Source organism: Oncorhynchus nerka, linkage group LG6 (assembly GCF_034236695.1).
Source record: "Oncorhynchus nerka isolate Pitt River linkage group LG6, Oner_Uvic_2.0, whole genome shotgun sequence".
In the NCBI taxonomy this organism is placed as follows: Eukaryota; Metazoa; Chordata; class Actinopteri; order Salmoniformes; family Salmonidae; genus Oncorhynchus; species Oncorhynchus nerka.
The window spans coordinates 24,879,602-24,898,700 of NC_088401.1; the positions used below are offsets into that span (position 1 = coordinate 24,879,602).

The window sequence follows — 19,099 nt, forward strand, 5'->3', positions numbered from 1 at the left end:
TTTCTTTCTTTTTCTCTCTCTCCCTCGCTCTCTCTATTTTACACGCACACATCTATTTCCCTCATCCCCATTCCCTCCCCCCTTCTCTCTCTCTCTCTTTCTCTCTGTTGGTGTAGAGAGGGAATGAACCCTGACTGCTTTGACAAGCTCCTGACAGTGTCTAGTTAGTGTGTTCATGTGTGTCTGTGTGTGTGCATGCCTGCATTCATCTGTGCGTATGTGCGTGTGTGTATTGGGGAGTCTGTAATGAGGCTGACGGGGCCCCTGTGTGTGTCTCACTAGGTGTCAGTGTATGACTACATCTGGACTGAGGAGGGCCCCTTGGCGGGCTGTGCCCCCCCCAGGGGTGACCCTCGTGGGGCTGTGCCCGCTGCAGGGGGCGAGAGCAGTACCCACGTGTCTGTCTACACCCTCTACCTGAGCGGGCAGCGCCACCGTTACAGGCACTTCCTACGCCAGCCGGACGGTGCCATCCTGGAGGTAGGTTAACCCTGACTGTGCTTTCTCTCTCCCTCTCTCTCTCTCTCTCCCTTGTAGTCAACTGCCTCTCTCTGTCTTTCATTCTTCCTCTCTCGCACATTCTCTCTTTCTCTCCCTCTTATAACCAGAGATAAAGACAGAGAGGAAGAGTGAAACTGCACTGCATACTCTCCTCAGTGTGTGACCTAGCAGAAGCACACACGCACACCATGCACTCACACACGCAGGGGAGAGCGACATTGAGGGAAGGGAAAAAAGAGAGAAGAGGTTAGCATGCCACTCCTCTCCTTTGTGACTCTGAGTGAGAGGAAAGGAAACGTACATTTCTCACTACACCTCCCTAGCAATGCTACACACACAGACAACAAGATGGTGCTATGGCCATAGGAAGGATTCTCCATTCTCCTTTCAAAGTAGCACCAAATGAGCACTGGCATGACTGTTATGATTCTCCCAGCTAGCACCAATGCTAACTCCCCATTTGTATTTTTCACCAAATGAGCATCCGCCACAACTGTTATTCCCTTATTTTGCACCCATGCTAACCGCCGTCTTTATTTGGTTTCTAGAATACTGGGTTCTGCACGCATTCTCCCACCTCCTGCTTTCCCCTGCCCTCGGCCACGCACACTCCTACCCTGAGTCAGTCAGGACGGAGCAGACTGCCGCACAGATTGGCTGTCTAATTAAATGTACCACTGATTCGGCTTTGTAACAACTGCAAGCACATGAATGAACTCCCCCGATCCCCCCGAGAGCAACCTGGATCATCACCATCCCGAAAAAAGTCAAAAGAGAGGAAAAAAGAGATTAATGCCGGAGCTGCATCAACAGTTAGCTCTCGGGCGGTGTGGCGTCGTCCTAATGGGTCCCGTCATATTTTGACTGATGAGAATGTGTGTAAACACACAACGTGGCATATCTATTCGTTTTTGGTGTGTGTGCGTGAGCGCGTGCACGTGTATGAGTTTGTGTGCTTGGTAATGTGTGTCCCTGTGTGGCCTCCAAACCTGTGTGTCACAAATGAGACATCTGGGTAAAGTTGTTTACTGAGGAATTTAGAAAATCACAGCAGAAATATTCATTTTCACCATCTCTCAGACAGAAATACAGTCACTGTAATTCCTAAAAAAAGAATACAATTCACTCTTGGCATTTCTGCTGGAGAAAATCATTTGGCCCCGGACCTACCTTTAACGGTAAGGGTTGAGGAACCAAAACAGAGGAGAATGTCCTGTGGTATCACCATCCACCCCATAGTGGCATGACGGCCACGCCTCTACGTCGGGTGGAACATGAGAGTGACGCCGGTGGCAGCCGTGTCCCCTCACCCCCGGCTGTGGTGTGTGTACGATAATGCCAGCTCTCCAGACCTGCTGAGCTTTCTGCTTTCCACCCTCATTTCCCCTCTCCCTACAGCACGGGCCCTCTTTACATATTCAAACTAATCCTCCCTTGAATATATAGACTAGTTTTATGTATAGAGTGACATCCAGGAATCACCAAAGGGCATCCCCAGCCCTCGGAAGAACACTTGAGCTGATTTTATTAGTGCTTTATGTAATTCTGCCAGCAATATAGTCAGTGTATGCGACGGGGGGCTGTGTATGCAATGGGGGGCTGTGTACAAACTGGCCTGCAGATTTAAGGTGACAGCTCCTTGGAGAGGAATAACATTCAGGCAGTCCTGCCTGAGCAAAAAGAAAATATTTCAGACTGCACAATTCAAGGGTATAGAGTAGAATACCTTGTGCCTATGGTTCCTTTCTCCACGAGTATAGTATTCTAAAGCCCCCTATATAAGTTCATCATATTAATGTGTTCATTTTTGCAGGAAACAAATCTCTATTTTGAAGTGAGGCTTGTTTCCATATCACAATATATAACATATAACATTTGACCATTCAATGATTTTGCTTTATCATCTTCAAATGTGACATGTTATTGTGATATGGGAACATGTTCCTGTCTCCTGTAAATGATTGCCCATTAACCCTTAGGAATGACTACTTGCTGTGACCTACAGTGTCATCATTATTCAGTCCTGATGCTTGGAGAATGAGACAACTTACAATAGCAGTATTTATTTGACTTCTTTGAACTGTGAAAAACAGTCGGTCTCCCCTCTGCCTCCTTCGGTTAAAGGATTCGTCCAACTACTTAAGGTGGCCTTCCTTTGTTTACTGAAGCAATATTGACGGATGCTTCATTTCCACATAAGAGGTCTGTTTTTCTCTGGCAATGTCCTGGACAGCCAAGCCCTCGAGGACCAGGGAAAGCCTTAGACTAACATGACCACTGCTCCAGGGTTCTTATTTTTGCATATTAACCACAATTTACACTCAAAATTAATATAAACGAACACCTAAGAAAAGCAAGCCCTCCGAGAGGTGCCCTGAGCTATAGACACTTTCAGTGTAATACAGCAGTTTGGTGTGTATATTTGTATTGTTATTGGGGGGCAGCGGTCCATGACTAAGCAAAAAAAATATCATGCACATATTGAATATTCATTTGGCTAAACCATGTGATTCCTGCACCTGTATCCATCTGGTTTTTAGTATTAAAGGTCATGTACAGACACAGACAAAAGGGTTCCCAAAGGGTTCTTTGCCTGTCCCCATAGGATAACCCTTTTGGGTTCCATGTAGAACCCTCTGTGGAAAGGGTTTTTACATAGAACCCAAAAGGGTTCTACCTGGAATCAAAAAGGTTCTACCTGGAACCAAAAAGGGGAAAAATCCTTTTAGGTTCTAGATAGCACCTTTTTTTCTAAGAGTTTATGTTCAGGGCCCATCATGCATGGCATTTAAATTATGGAAATTGGTCAAACCATGTTTACCTGGAATATTAACCTGGAAGGCATCTACTATTTTACCTTTAATATTAACCAAGGCATGCTGGGATATGGTAACAAATGTAGTGCAGCAAGAATAGTAAAAGCAACAGTCCCATTGGCATACTTAGCCAAAAGGATTTTAAAGGTAGTGGAGTGTTTAAAAAAAATAAAAAATGTACTTCTCAAACAATCATGAATAAACAGATGTTTGCCAGCTGCAAACTCACAATGCATCACTCTCAACAACCGTTGAGATTCCAGTAGGGCCCTCATAACAAAACAACTTCTGAGATGGGCCCATAACAGCTCCATCTGAGGGAAACAATATGGCCGACGAAATGAATGTGGGCAAAGTCATTATGTTCCCTACTAAAACCACAGTAGGTTTATGTTTCCCTGTCTTTTTCCTCCCAGGCTAGCATTTAAGTGTCTACGGCCTGCCAAAAAAGAACGATTTGAGTAACCAACTGTGCTGTTGTACCATCTCCTTCTTCCATATGTGAGTCCTGGATCAGCTTCTGTGAAAGTCCCATTAAAGATGCACAACTAAAGCTCCAACAGCTTGAATATTACTTCTCCGCAGATTATTTATGGCTTGGAAAAAGGCTGATAAGCATCTAAACTACGTTGTAAATAAAAACACTGTTCCGTGCAATTTCATCATTGTGTTTCTTTTGCTTTTGAAGTCTTTTTCCACTTGTGCCCTTTAACCATTGTTGACGTTAGACTTCCTCACTCACAATCAACTTATTTCAATACTACATACTTAATTAACTTAACGTAGCTAGGTATGACTGTACTGTTCTTGAGTTATAACTAGGAGGGGTGATTCCCATATAATTACAATCCGCCGCAAGCCCATGTGATGAACAGAGACAGAAAGAGGGAGAGAGATGCCATTTCAATATTGGGCCTCCTCATTGGTGTAATATGCAATCAGACCCCCATTACCCAGAACCCTTTGTCTTCACTTTCCATGACTCAGCGCTCCTTGTCCACAAATGACTCCGCGCTCGCCAATATTGACCTAATTCCACATTCGGAATATGAAGAAGTTAACCTTTAAGAAACACCTCGCAGCAACATTAATTGACAAACTGCATCAATTCTCCCTCCTGCACCCCCTCTTACCCCCGGCCGCATGTTTGATTGCCGCTTCGGAGCCTCGGAGCACGCTTCATTGGCTATGAGGTCATCCTGAGCCTTCAGAAATATGAACATGATTTATACAGGAAGTGAGTTCTGCTATCTGCCGTTCGGTGCCGGGGAAGGATACGTCCTTGGTCTTTGTATGTTGCATGAAGAGATTAATGCTTTCCCTGCCAGCCATATCGGCTTTGCGAGAAGACCTTTTCCAAAAGTGTATCGCGTCTAATTATCCAAACGCGTTTACACTAGTTACTAAAAACGTGGAACTGTGTTAATTCTTTCTGCACAATCTTTTTTTTCCAATTCCCAGGCTTAAATATTTTGTAATTGCAAATGACTGTATAAACATTAAAACAATGGTAGTGAACTTGCATATAGAAACATTTAACTGTTGAAATATCTTCAGCACTTGAATGTGTCTGACAGTTTGTTTTTGTCTATGGTGTGTCCTTGAAGGTGATTGGTGACATGGACGGGGCAGAGCCTCCTCTCAGCACTATGCCCCGCCCAGGTCAGAGGACACCAGAGGTGAACCAGGAAGACGAAGGCACAAGCTCCACCCTCCAACTCAGGGAGAGGAAAAGGAGGAAGCCTGTTTGGCGTGAGTCCAACACTCCTGTGCACTGTTTAATGGCTGTTTGTGTAGTGTGGCGTTTTAATGGTTGTTTGTGTAATGTTGTGTGTTTTAACAGTGTTATTGCCTAATCCGTGCCCTCAGGTACTCATCGCGTTGAGCCAGTAGGAGACAGTGGGCATGGCTCGAGCTGCACTGCAAGGCCTTAGCCACTAATGTCACTGTGAAGTGAAACAAAGCAGGAGAGGACACCCAGGTACTGTCAACTAGCACCTCCAACGACCGCATCAACTGAAGGGACAGGGACTATAGACATACCCCTGGCAATAGACAACTAGCACCTAAGGCTCAACCGACCACACCAATTGACAGGACAGCGATTATACACATACCACTATATTGACAATACACAACTATCACCTCAACCGACCACACCATATGAATGGACAGTGACTATAGATATACTGTACCTCAGTGATGGACAGTGACTGATGGATCAATTCAGAATGTGTTTATTATGAGCTCTCTATAGCATACTCACATTTCAAATGGTTCCTGATGATACACATAGAGATGGTTCAGGTAGAATCAGGCTTCTACAATAGCTTTTTCCACGGGTGGCACTGGTGCTAACAACCTTTTCACTTGGGGCACCAGCACATGATTTGATCGTACTAATAAAAAGAAATAGATAATTGCTAATGACCTCGCCTGTGTCCCAAAATGTGCCTGCATTCCTTACAGAACCAGGCTAATCATGACTAGCCACCTTTTAAATTAGCATGCCCTTGTGTTCAAAGAAAAGAGACTTAAAATAATGTGCAGATTTCAAAGTGCCATGTGTTCTTTTCTGCGAAATCCTCTAGACGGCAAAAAACTATACTAGATACCAAAAAACTATACTATACTAGATACCAAAACGATACCACCAACAACAACAAAAAAACGGGGAGGACTGTGATTTCACCCAGTTTTTCAGGTTTTGGTTCTTAAAAATCACAAAATTGGATGTTCTAAGTCCACAACAATGCTTAAACCACATCAGGGGACCATTTTTGAGGTCTGTGAAAAATAGTTCAGGTGTGCACCAGCCAGACCGGTGTGTTTGTTTCTGTAGTGTACTTTTGATGGACTTTTCAAAACAAATGGCTGCTGGATTGATTCTACCAGGTGGTATAGGCTACTTTGTAGTTACCTTTTAATTGCCTTTACATCTACCTGAAAACGGGAGGCTATCGATAACATCACTAACAGCTACACAGTGTTAGACATATAGGCCCTATGCGCACCGCGCACAGCAGGGCTTGTCATTCAGGTAAATTTGCCAGTGGCACACCAGGCCAGTGCCACCTGAAAGCTACTGGCCCGAATGGAAAAAAATACTGGCCTGGGTCAAGATCTGACAAAAAAGGGAATGATGCATACATAATTTCAATAGAAGATGAGCAAGTAGCATATACAGGGTTTGTACAGACATTGGCAATTCAAATTCAAGGACTTTTTAAAGCACTTAATTGTAATTTTCAGGGACCTAAATTTTATATTTAATTGTTGGAAAAAAACTCCCTCCAAAATGTGTCAAAGAAAAGAAAAATGCCAAAGAAAAGTAGGCATTACCACATTAAGAATAATGCATTATTTTTAAATATAGGCCTACCTAATGGAATTATGCATTGACATTCACATAAAATGTCAGAATAATGTGGACACAAACACACTAATGGATTCTGTCCATGTGGTAGCTAGTCTGTCTGACACAAACACACTAATGGAGTCTGTCCATCTGGTAGCTAGTCTGTCTGACACAAACACACTAATGGAGTCTGTCCATGTGGTAGCTAGTCAGTCTGACACAAACACACTAATGGAGTCTGTCCATGTGGTAGCTAGTCAGTCTGACACAAACACACTAATGGAGTCTGTCCATGTGGTAGCTAGTCTGTCTGACACAAACACACTAATGGAGTCTGTCCATCTGGTAGCTAGTCTGTCTGACACAAACACACTAATGGAGTCTGTCCATGTGGTAGCTAGTCAGTCTGACACAAACACACTAATGGAGTCTGTCCATGTGGTAGCTAGTCTGTGTGACACAAACACACTAATGGAGTCTGTCCATGTGGTAGCTAGTCAGTCTGACACAAACACACTATTGGAGTCTGTCCATGTGGTAGCTAGTCTGTGTGACACAAACACACTAATGGAGTCTGTCCATGTGGTAGCTAGTCAGTCTGACACAAACACACTAATGGAGTCTGTCCATGTGGTAGCTAGTCTGTGTGACACAAACACACTAATGGAGTCTGTCCATCTGTAGCTAGTCAGTCTCGCCATTTGAGAAGCTGAAGTATGAGGTGTTATTGTACCATGTTTTAAACTTCCCTTTGTAATGGAATGCATTGTATGGAAAACCAATTTGAAGCCAACATTCAATGTTGTCTTGCTCATAATAAGTCCTGTGTAGCTTGAGTTGTCGATTTCCACGGGGGACCAGTACGAACAAATTACGAAAATATAAGTCGCTCTGGATAAGAGCGTCTGCTAAATGACTCAAATGTAATAACTGCACATTGTTTTACCACAACAGAGTAGCTCAAATCCCTTCAATTGAAACATTGGGGAACAAAGGAAAGCAGCTACATCTCTCATAGAAACTGATCAGAAATGGAATCACAGAATAATTGAATTGGAGCAGTAGACCTTCTAAATTGACAACCGTAACTTCAATGACTTTCCAAGGACCAAATAGCCTAAAGGAAATGTCTGATTTTCAAGGTAGGCTATTCCATGATTACTGAATTGCGCATTGCAAATATTCAACCAAGACTTTGAACTTTTTAAATACCTGGTTTGCATACCCATTCTTGCCTTAGCATTTACTCTCATAAATTGGAACATCTTTTCTACCGCTGTTGGTCTTCTGTGAATTGCTCCATGCAACAACCAGCTGTTGATGAGCTGCTTGCTCTCTCTGCCTGACAGATCATCAATAGGCTATAAAGTACAAGTCAAAAGTTTGGACACACCTACTCATTCAAGTGTTTTTCTTTATTATATGTAGAATAATAGTGAAGACATCAAAATTATGAAATAACAAAAATGGAATCATATAGTAACCAAAAAAGTCTAAATATATTTTATATTTTAGATTCTGCAAAGTAGCCACCCTTTGCCTTGATGACAGATTTGCAGACTCTTGGCATTCTCTCAACCAGCTTCACGAGGAATGCTTTTCCAACAGTCTTGAAGGAGTTCCCACATATGCTGAGCACTTGTTGGCTGCTTTTCCTTCCCTCTGCGGTCCAACTCATCCCAAACCATCTCAATTGGGTTGATGTCAGGTGATTGTGGAGGCCATGTGTAACGTGTACGCTGGGAGTCGGGAAGCAAGTACAGGTGCAAATGTAATAATAAATAGAACAGAGTACAAAACACAAAAAGCGTACAGGCATGAAAGTGAAACAGAGTCAATAACGCCTCAGGAAAAAACCAAGGGAAGTGACAGATATAGGGGAGGTAATCAGGAAGGTGATGGAGTCCAGGTGAGGGTCATGAGGCGCAGGTGTGCGTAACGATTGTGGCAGGTGTGCGTAATGATGAGACAACTGGCGACGCCGAGCGCCAGAGGGGGAGTAAACGTGACACCAGGTCTTCTGATGCAGAACTCCATCACCCTCCTTGGTCAAATAGCCCTTACACAGACTGGCGGTGTGTTTTGGGTCATTGTCCTGTTGAAAAAAACAAATGATAGTCCCACTAAGTGCAAACCAGATGGGATGACATATTGCTTCAGAATGCTGTGGTAGCCATGCTGGTTAAGTGTGCCTTGAATTCTAAATAAATCACTGACAGTGTCATCAGCAAAGCACCCCGAAACAATCACACCTCATCCTCCATGCTTCACAGTGGTCATCCGTTCACCTACTCTGCATCTCACAAAGACACGGTGGTTGGAACCAAAAATCTCAAATTTGGACTCATCAGGCCAAAGGACAGAGTTCTACTGGTCTAATGTCCATTGTGTGTGTTTCTTGTTCCAAGCAAGTCTCTTCTTATTGGTGTCCTGAACAGTTGATGCTGAGATGTGTCTGTTACTTGAACTCTGTGAAGCATATATTTGGGCTGCAATCTGAGGTGCAATTAATTCTAATGAACTTATCCTCTGCAGCAGAGGTAACTATGTGTCTTCCTTTCCTGTGGCAGTCCTCATGAGAGCCAGTTTCATTATAGCGCTTGATGGTTTTTGCGACTGCACTTGAAGAAAGTTTCAAAGTTCTTGAAATGTCCCGTATTGACTGACCTTCATGTCTTAAAGTAATGATGGACTGTCGTTTCTCTTTGCTTATTTGAGCTGTTCTTGCTGTAATTTGGACTTGGTCTTTTACCAAATAGGGTATCTTCTGTATACCACCCCTACCTTGTCACAACACAACTGATTGGTTCAAATGCATTAAGAAGGAAAGAATTTCCACAAATTAACTTTTAACAAGGCACACCTCTTAATTGAAATGCATTCAGTTGTGTTCAATTGAAACCACCTCATGAAGCTGGTTGAAAGAATGTCAAGAGTGTGCAAAGCTGTCATCAAGGCAAAGGGTGGCTACTTTGAAGAATCTCAAATATAAAATATATTTTGATTTGTTCAACACTTTTTTGGTTACTACATGATTCCATATATGTTATTTCATATGTTTTTTTGATATCTTCACTATTATTCTACAATGTAAAAAGTTAAGAAAAACCCTGGAAAACTTTTGACTGGTACTGTATGTGTGCAGCGTGCGCGTGATAAAGAATCGGCATAACAAGTTCATAGCTTTGTGTATCCATCTGTTTATTTATTTTTTTCAATTATATAGCCTAGAATCAAAATGTCATTATTAGAACATTGTTTTCACTGACCTAAGCGGACCACCGACGGGGATCATCAACTGGCCCGGAGGATTTCCAAAACCTCCTGTGTGTCAAGCCCTGACACACACAAACAGGGGCATTTCTGTGCATTTGCTGCCTCTTCAGAAAGTAGGTCTATTTTTTGTCAATTGCACATTACTGTTTGAATAAAACATGATGATAAAAAAAAATCTAATGTGACCAGGTAGAAGATTTTCACTGGCACCCTTGCGATCAATTAAAAAAGTGTGTCACACTGCCAAGTCAAACGGTCGCAGTATGTTTTGGTCGCAGTATCGAACCCTGAGGATGCTCGTCCCTTTTGTGATGTATAGCTTTGTGACATAGTTCATGTCATAGTAACACAGTTCCATTGGGCTGTGTGATTCACATCATCACACATACAGTACAGTCACAATCAGGAGGCATAAATTGGCTGCCTATGCAGATAGGGCTATTCATTATCCAATAAACAATGTGAAGTGGAGTAATGAATCCGTGTGCCAAATGAATGAGGGTCATTAGGTCTTCATTACTGCCCCAACACAATGAAAAATGACAATTCTAAAAGTCACCAATCAGGGCCCAAGTGATAAAATATCAATATTGGGCCCACATTAAGCTGGATGATATTCAGGCCCGGGTTGATTTGTATTGAATATGTGTCTGGTGGCCGGTGCTTGACGTAACAAAGTGGGCCACAAATCAGCCAGTAATGGCCGTCTACTTATACATATTGCTTAATTAAAGGTTGTGAGCTTATTAACATGTGTCGGTGGCACTGGGCGCTCGAGATTGAGTCTGTTGGCGTGGGCCGGGCTCTAGAGGTTTTATAGATAACCTATCATACTAAACCATATAGGCCCTAATATCAGATCTTAATAACCTGTCATTTTCATTGATAATGATTCCTTTTTATGGTCGGCCGTTATCGCACCCCCAACTTGTCGAAGAGCCGGCCGCGTCCTTTTGGGACTGTGAACCGGCCTGGGTGCTCATTATACCTTACTTTTGGCCTTGAAGTTGCTCCACACCTCTATGTATAAACCATCATAGCCATGACTTGGGGCCGCTGCAATACACACGGTGCAGCAGACTGACAGACACAAGCAGCCGGCTAGCGTTCTCTCTCTTCTCTGGTACACCCCAGAAGCTGTTGGACCACTGCCTTATCAAATCTCTTTTACCGAGAAAGAAAGGGCCAGGTTTAGTGTACAGAGATCATTATTTGTAGTGTTCTGTTAAAACAGTGTCTTACACAAGCTAAAGGTCTGTATGAATGAAGGAATGGTGTTGGGAGTGCACTGCTCCAAACTGTAGTGTTGAAAGAAAGATGGCTACCCCCACACTGTTTTCTTATCCAACGTTTTGACCCTAAGGCCTTCATCAGTCTTTGCTGTATAGTGTTCTAGTCTACAGTACAGGCGGCTGCAGAAGAGGCTAGAGTTGTGGTGATGTACAGTCTAGCCCCTTTGTGTGATCCATACACTGTCCTCTTACAGCCTCTCTGCTTTCTGGTTTCCTGCCCCTGACATTACCCAGAAGCCTGTGAAGCTAATCTGCTCCAATTAGAGATCACTCCATTAAGAGTGACAGCGCCACACCCCCCAATTCAATCAGCTCCTCTAATGAACGCTGAGCAGAGCACCCTGTCACTGTCTGTCAATCAGGAAACAGGAAGACCCATTCACACACACGCACATGCACACAGGCACACATACATGCGCACGCACTAAGGCACATGTGAACACACACAAGCGTTTACGTACACAAGCGTATGCACACACACAGGCGCACGCACACACACACACACACACACACACTCCTTTTTCTCTGTCTGGACTATCTTCGGTTCAGTTTATCCACCATCAGGGTCTGGTCTGGCTTAGTCCCTATCTGCTCTATAGATCCACTGTTTTGGGTCTCAAATATACAGAAGTTGTAGTGGTGTATACAGTGACTGTTATTTACTGTCATAATGATGTCATTATTTAAACAACGTGAATTCAGATTAAATTAGATTTCTATTTGATCAGTATCTGAAGATGTGTTTGTGGTGTCATGTCTATATTGTATGGTTCTGTATTAGTGGACACCACTTAGTTAATACAGTACATACTGTATGATTGGTTTGCATATGATGTATTGCAACTGTACTGCTCATGGGCATTAAACCGTGCACGTCCATACATCAAATAATCATATTGTATTTGTCTAGCTGTATGTTTTGGTTCATACATATTCATTTCTTATAAACGCGATGACAAATCTTTTCCCCTACCAGGTCTGTTTTTCCTTTTTCATTCATTTGTTATGGCCGTTTGTTCTGCTTCAAAAGGGGATGCTGAGCAGTATCCACACCTATATATAATTCATCAACAAACTCATATGCCCTGTGCAATATTTCTCACCAGAGGACAAAAGGTATTCCAACGGTTCAAATATTTGATTGCTAATGACAAACACTATTTCACCACAATTTAAATTTCAAATCGATCCCTAGGAGCAATTCTTTTTCAGGGGGAGAAAAGAGAAAAAGATGCCCTTAGGTCTGCGCTGCTTCACATTTGCTGATTTAAGTTAAAAGAAAGCCTTTTTGCAGAGCTATCATAAGGGAACTGCAACTTTTTGAAGTAGGCTCGTACATCTGCATAGTCCTCAAACCTGGGGATGTTGCTCGTGGGGGGGGTGTAGAGAAAAAATAAATAAAAATAAATAACATTTTGTCTAATTCTATATTTATGTACCCCTCAGCTTGTGGTATTCGCATTAAACAGTTTGTGTTCAGAAGTTCTGCTGTGATCGTTACTGTGCACGGTAGACACCGGGCAACTCTGCAGGCTGCTGCGTTGCTTGCCTGCCATTCGCTCGATTAATTTGAATTAAATAAAACTGATTTAAATATATACTTTTCTGTCAATAGGTGTTTTTGATTATCTCGCTCTCTTTTGATGAAAAAAAACTTTGCATTTAATCGTGTATGACTATTCTCGTGTTTTGACAACTTCATCTCCGCTGAGAGTTGTTTGATGTTAAATATAATTGTAATGCAGTAAGTAGAAGGACTTTTCTTTGTGGTGAGCCTTCTTAGATCAGAGAGAGAACCTGTGGCTTACAGCAGACATCTTTTGAAGGCATATTCAATTCATATAAATATTTACATGGATATTGTTTGTTAGACGATGTCTCAAACCACTGTGAAGATACCTTAAGAATCTTAAACATCATGTGAAAAAATGGACTGTGAATTTTAACGAGACTGTTTTTCCCCACATATACTGTGGCATTGTAGCACCATGTTAACATGTCCACTGTAGATCCACAATAGTATCAATGCTCAACTAACTAAGGTCATTGGGGAAGTTTATTCATATAATAAACATAATAAAATGTTGAATAAATATACAGTTAGGCCGCTCTAAAATCCACTGTAACACATAATAATTTTGCCTTTTGGCTCATACCGATATTTTCTAAAAACTAAAAAGGTTAGTTAACAATCTCACTGAACCATGGAAGAACTCTACTGTGGAAATGTGCAATTAGGCCACTCTAAAATCCAGAATAACAAAAAACGCATAATAGACACCATTCTGGGGATTATGGTTCCTCAACATATGGCTACTGTTATGCGGACCATTTACATGTCTTGTGCCATTTGCCCACTTAGCTTAACTCCACTTGTTAAAAAAGAGACAGATCATATGGTAACCAGAAACACCAGCCTACTACCATTGAGATAAGTCTGTGTCATGTGGTGTAACAACAGGATATAGAGCATAGAAATAGAGTTATTAGAATGGGTATGTGCTTTAGACCCTTTGTAACCATGCATTCTACTCCACTGGCACTGACCCTTGAAACAACTCTCTGGTGCTTAAGCCATAACAAATACAAGGTGTATTTTTGAAGAGTTGCAAGCATCTGGATGGATCGTGTGGTTTTTGAAAAATGTATTTATTTAATTCTTTATTTATTTCCAGAGTGGTGGAGGCAGATGTCCTGCTCACAGGGGGAAAAAAATAGCTAGGGAGGAAAGAAATATATGAATATGCAAATCGTGTCACAACGTGGAACCTTGTAATGACTAGGAAATGTTCTCACCATCTTTCATTATGCAGAGGTCATTGCTTAATGCAGGCAGCTGGGACCGACCGGCTCGCTCTCCTTTTCTCCCCATGTCCCCCCCTGTCATCTCACAGCGACTTGAACAAAACTGCAGCCTGGCACGAAACACAGGGCCAGGCTCGCCACACACACACATTCGCATGCCACACACAAACACACACACAAACAAACAAACTCACATGCCACACACACACACATACAGACACACACATATGTGAAAGCTCGCATACCACACACACACTTGCACACCACACGTGAGAGGAGCTGGGGTCACATGACTCGACACACTTGACTGGGCAGAGATGCATGTATCCTGTCTTGTCTTTCTGTGAATCCTTGGATGTGGGCATGTAAACCACACGACCATCCCTGTTTGTTTGTCTTCCTTTTGATCAACTCTCATCCGTCCCTACTCCTCTCTCTCATTCTGCTGAGGAAGCTGTTGAGATCTGTTTCTAGTGTACTAACATCTCTACTGAAGGCTAGCTGGCAGCTACCCTGCTTCACACAACTAGCGTTAATCATTAGGTATAGCATCCTCTCCTCCTCAAATAATCCCAGCGTTTGAATGCTAAAAATGTAATGAACTTCACGGTTCATTGTATCTGACATTGCTTAATTAATGGGTGCATTTAAAGTACATAGGCCCCGGTAATTGATTTATATGCATGATTTGCACATACAGCTGTTAGTTCCTGTAGGAAAGTCATCACTCAAAATGGGCACGTTTCTACTGATACGGCGAGGTAATGATAGATTGTGTTCACCGCAGTAGCAGCCCGTGGTGAAGGAGAAACAACGCAGTTCAATTTAGTCTTATCTTTTCTTCTTGGGAATACTGTTAGATGACACCAGTAGCTTTATTCTCATGTTTTTTTTCAAATGGACGGTAGAGTATTAATGAATCCACTGCATCCCCGCCACATTTTTTGCATAAAGAATTTTATTTCGACTCCCTCCACATAATTATGTACAATGACAGGCTTGTCAGGGAGGCCATATTTTCAGTAGACGGTGCAGTGGCATGTCGAAACCTGGACCGAATGCCCATAGTTGAGCAATTAAAAACACTCACGCTAGCTAATGCTGCCGCCGCGGCTTGGCTGTCGCCCCGTATTCATCAGCCCCGCTCTGCAACGACAGCTTGCATTTTTCCCCTGCCAGGCCTGAGTGAACGAGAGACAAACATCAACAAAGAAAGTGAAGGAGCCAGCATGGAAAAAAGAGACACACCACAGTTTTACTTGATGTACATTACAAGCCTTCATGATATCCCTCGCATACATTCTCCATAAGTGTTAGTCAATGTACACTGAGTTGACAAAACTCTTTCCAGGACATAGAGGGACCAGGTGAATCCGGGTGAAACCTACGATCCCTTATTGATGTCACCGGTTAAATCCACTTAGTGTAGAGGAAGGGGAGGAGACAGGTTAAGCCTTAAGACAGTTGAGACATGGATTGTGCAATTCAGACGGTGAATGGGCAAGACAGAATATTTAAGTGCCTTTGAAGGGGTTAGGAAGGTGTTCTTAATGTTTTGTACACTCAATGTATATAGCTATATAGTATTTTATTACTTAGATTTCATGTAACCCAGTACATGGTCTATTTACTGTAATGCTTGGTCCAGTGCTGTAAGGCTCAGGCTGGTCACAGGAAAGGTTAAGGCCATGATTATCGGTAGAATGGGGGGTGTTGTGGGGAGTTTTTGGGGTCGCTGGCCTCTAACCATTATTTGGAGTTTGGACAGAGAACCTCAGTGGAGCTCAGATCAATCTCTCACCTGGGGAATGACTCCAGCATATTTCTATCACCAACCTATTGATTTTTCCATGCACAAGCCCCTCATGTGTGAGGTGTTTTCATGTGCACGGCGCAGAGGGGAATGCTGCCTGCAGCACACACACACACGAACACACACAAACACACATATGTATCCACCTTGCTCATACACACACACATGATCCTGCACACACACACACTCATGTATTAATTTCTGTAGACACCCATAGGCATATACACACAAAATGTACACATCGGCATATTTAGTGCTTTAGATCTCTCCCATACATACACACCATCCCAACACCTCGCCTCTCAGTAGACCCTACCCCCCCCCAGCTCCTTGTTAAAGCAGTTGCCAAGTGAGCCATGTCCACAGTGGGGCCAACTGTCTCGCTCTCTTTATTACACACACTAATCAATAGTGACTGAGGTGATCCGGGGCCCCTCCCCGGCCCCTGCTCCACCATGCTTCATCACGGGGGCCACATTAAGATCAGTGGATATGATTGCTTTGGTCCATGTCACTTTGATTCAGAACTGGGACTGTTTTATTGTCATCCATAACCAGCACAGACAGGAGAGGGGGATATGGTATTTTAATAATGTATTAGTTTTGCAGTGCTATGTCCACAATGCTTTGCAAAATATGAAATGTAATAACTTAGCGTTGCGCCTGTGTGTTCCTGTGAGATGCCTGTTTAGAATTGCATGTATTTGAATGCAAATCTCGTTGTGTAACTTTTGATGTAGTCAGATGTTGAATGATTAGATTTAGATTTTATTTGGAAGGCATGCTACTGTTTATTGATAAGAACAGTGGTAATATGGTGATACATGTGACCCTTTGTGTGATCAAAACACTGGAAAACACATTCAAGTTTAGTTTGATTCAGCTGTGGCACTGGCGCAGGGAAACAGGAAAAAATAAACGATTGCGCTGGAATTTGTCAAAAGCCAATAATCATCCTCGCTCAGAGAGGAGTAGTATGTCAGAGGGAACCAATCAATATCACATTACTTTGAGTAGAGAGTATATACAAGACTCATCAAATTGATTCTTACAATGGCAGTTTCATTTGGTCTCCAACAGAAACCTCGACCTGTGTGGCGTGAAGGCGGAAAAAAACACAACAAACAAGACAAATGGGTATTTATTTGACTAAAATAACGCCTTGGCCATAAAGAGAAATGAGGAATGATGTGTCATATTTGTGCTCTGGTTAAAAGATTACTTGTTTCATTGGACATTGAAATTTCATGAATATATTTCCAAATGCCTGGAAAAAGAGAATTCATCATTAAGTTTGTGCGGGCTATAATGTCACGTTAGGGATTATTCAATTTCCTAATGTATTGTGCATGTCACTATGGCTAGTGATGCATACCTTCCTGTGCCCCTTGAGAGGGAAGGTGTGGGGTGTACATTACTGGTTGGCAAAGATGGATGCCAGAGTTTTGGGCCTCATCATAAAACTACTTAAGACATAAAACTACTCCTAATCCTAACTATGTTGACCTCAACATTTCTTCAACTTAGACTGTCTCCCTAAATATTACTGTTCTTAACCACGACTTTCCCAACTAGGACTTTTCTGTTTGCGGAGAACGGCCGCTGGATCCTAATGGCTGAATGTCTTCAGCACAGAGTCATCTGGAGAGACAAGGCACAGCGGCTCCTTAGATGATTAAAAAGTAATTTTCTTAACTGTCCTCATAGGATTTGTAAAAAAATACATGTTCAAAAATAACATTAAATTGCTCCAATCAAGCATAAACGTCTCCTGCTCGTGGTGAAATTTGTACTGCTGTTCGCATGGTGTGTGGTTATTTGTCATCGTTTTCCTTTGGCGCTTTTCCAAAGGCGCTTTTGCCCTGATCAACAATTAATGGTTGCGATTGTTTCTCTGATGAGACAGATGCAGGTTTGCAGGTTTGCAAAAAACTGGAATAGTAATGAACAAGAAGAAATGTGGGACAGTGAAGGTCAAAATGTTGGATATTCTCTCGGTGCTGTATGTGACACAAAGGATATAACACTTCTCTATTGACTTACCTGAGTGTGTTTACTTCTGTTTTTCTAATCATTCCCGAATGCACTTTGCAAAAGTACTACTAATAGTAGCAAAATCATGTTTACAAATAGAGGAGAAGAATGGAGAAGCACAAATAAAGAAGTATCAAATATGGCATCAAGTCCATGGTCATTATAAAGGGTTAAGTCATGTTACTTTCATGTTTGCACCTTCCATAGAATATGTACAGTACTGTAGTGTATAGCCTATTTCTAACACACATTAACACAATAATCCCCAGTGCTCGGCAACATGTCTATTATAGTCCCCCACCAAATGACCTTTAGTGCTCTCCCCATCCGAGGACAGAGGGCCCTGGATTCGGATAGAATCAATATTCTATTATGATAGTGCGTTGAGTGTGTGGAGGTTTACTACTTCACCGTAATAGTCTCACTATTTCATCCTCTGGCAGGCGGGCGAGGCATGGCCGAAGGGGCTCAGTCACTGCAGGCTGTTGACTCCCAGCATTAAGGCCTAACACTAACGCTGGCCACTAACACCAGCCTCCAGTCCTATGCCATTTGCTACATCCTCTGTTCTGCAGTCCAAGCAAAGGGAACATTTATTTGGAAAATGTTTACTAGTGATAGAAATGTCTTGAATAGGACTGATGTGATTCTCTATTCTACAATTTAGAAAAGGCAGAATTGAACTTTGTAGTTTATTTCTATCCAAACGTTCCACAACGTTGTGACCTGCTGTAACGTAATGGTTGTTGATGAGGGGAGGGGCACGGGGGTGTGGGTACTCCTGGCAGAAGGGAGTGCTAAATGTAAATGTTAAGTCATTAGAAGGGAGGGAGGCATAGGAAGGCTAGGCCTTATAAAAGATTAATTCCATTATGCCCGTCGTCTCAAATAATGAACTAATGTGAGTATTTTACACAGCCAAACGTCGGTACCTTTTAAAAATCCTGCCGTTTTTTTAAATGTCATCGGGGCCCCTCAATTTTTAATCTGAGGTGATAAACATCAGGTTAACAGGGCACTGTATAGTAGGGGAAAGGTCTAACTTAATATTGTCTTTCTGATTTCTGTTCAATCAAACCTATCTCCGAGTCAAAAAATCTATTATCATTCCAAACTTTGCTGTGACATGTCCTCTATATATACTTTCTGCTGTGGAATAAATAGGCAAGGCGGCCAAGTGGTATTTATGCATACTTCTACGAAG

At 42.4% G+C, this 19,099-nt stretch overlaps 1 protein-coding gene across 1 annotated transcript in view; it reads left to right on the forward strand.

The window, feature by feature from the left end:
• Positions 1 to 17,526, forward strand: part of ofcc1 (orofacial cleft 1 candidate 1) — a 126,217-nt gene extending 108,691 nt beyond the window's left edge. The window contains exons 22-25 of the mRNA XM_065019060.1: positions 283 to 480; positions 4,925 to 5,069; positions 5,187 to 5,298; positions 16,942 to 17,526. Coding sequence (XP_064875132.1) covers positions 283 to 480; positions 4,925 to 5,069; positions 5,187 to 5,251 — 408 coding nt within the window. The 3' untranslated portion in view covers positions 5,252 to 5,298; positions 16,942 to 17,526. The remainder of the gene's footprint in view (positions 1 to 282; positions 481 to 4,924; positions 5,070 to 5,186; positions 5,299 to 16,941) is intronic.
• The last annotated feature ends 1,573 nt before the right edge of the window (positions 17,527 to 19,099 follow it).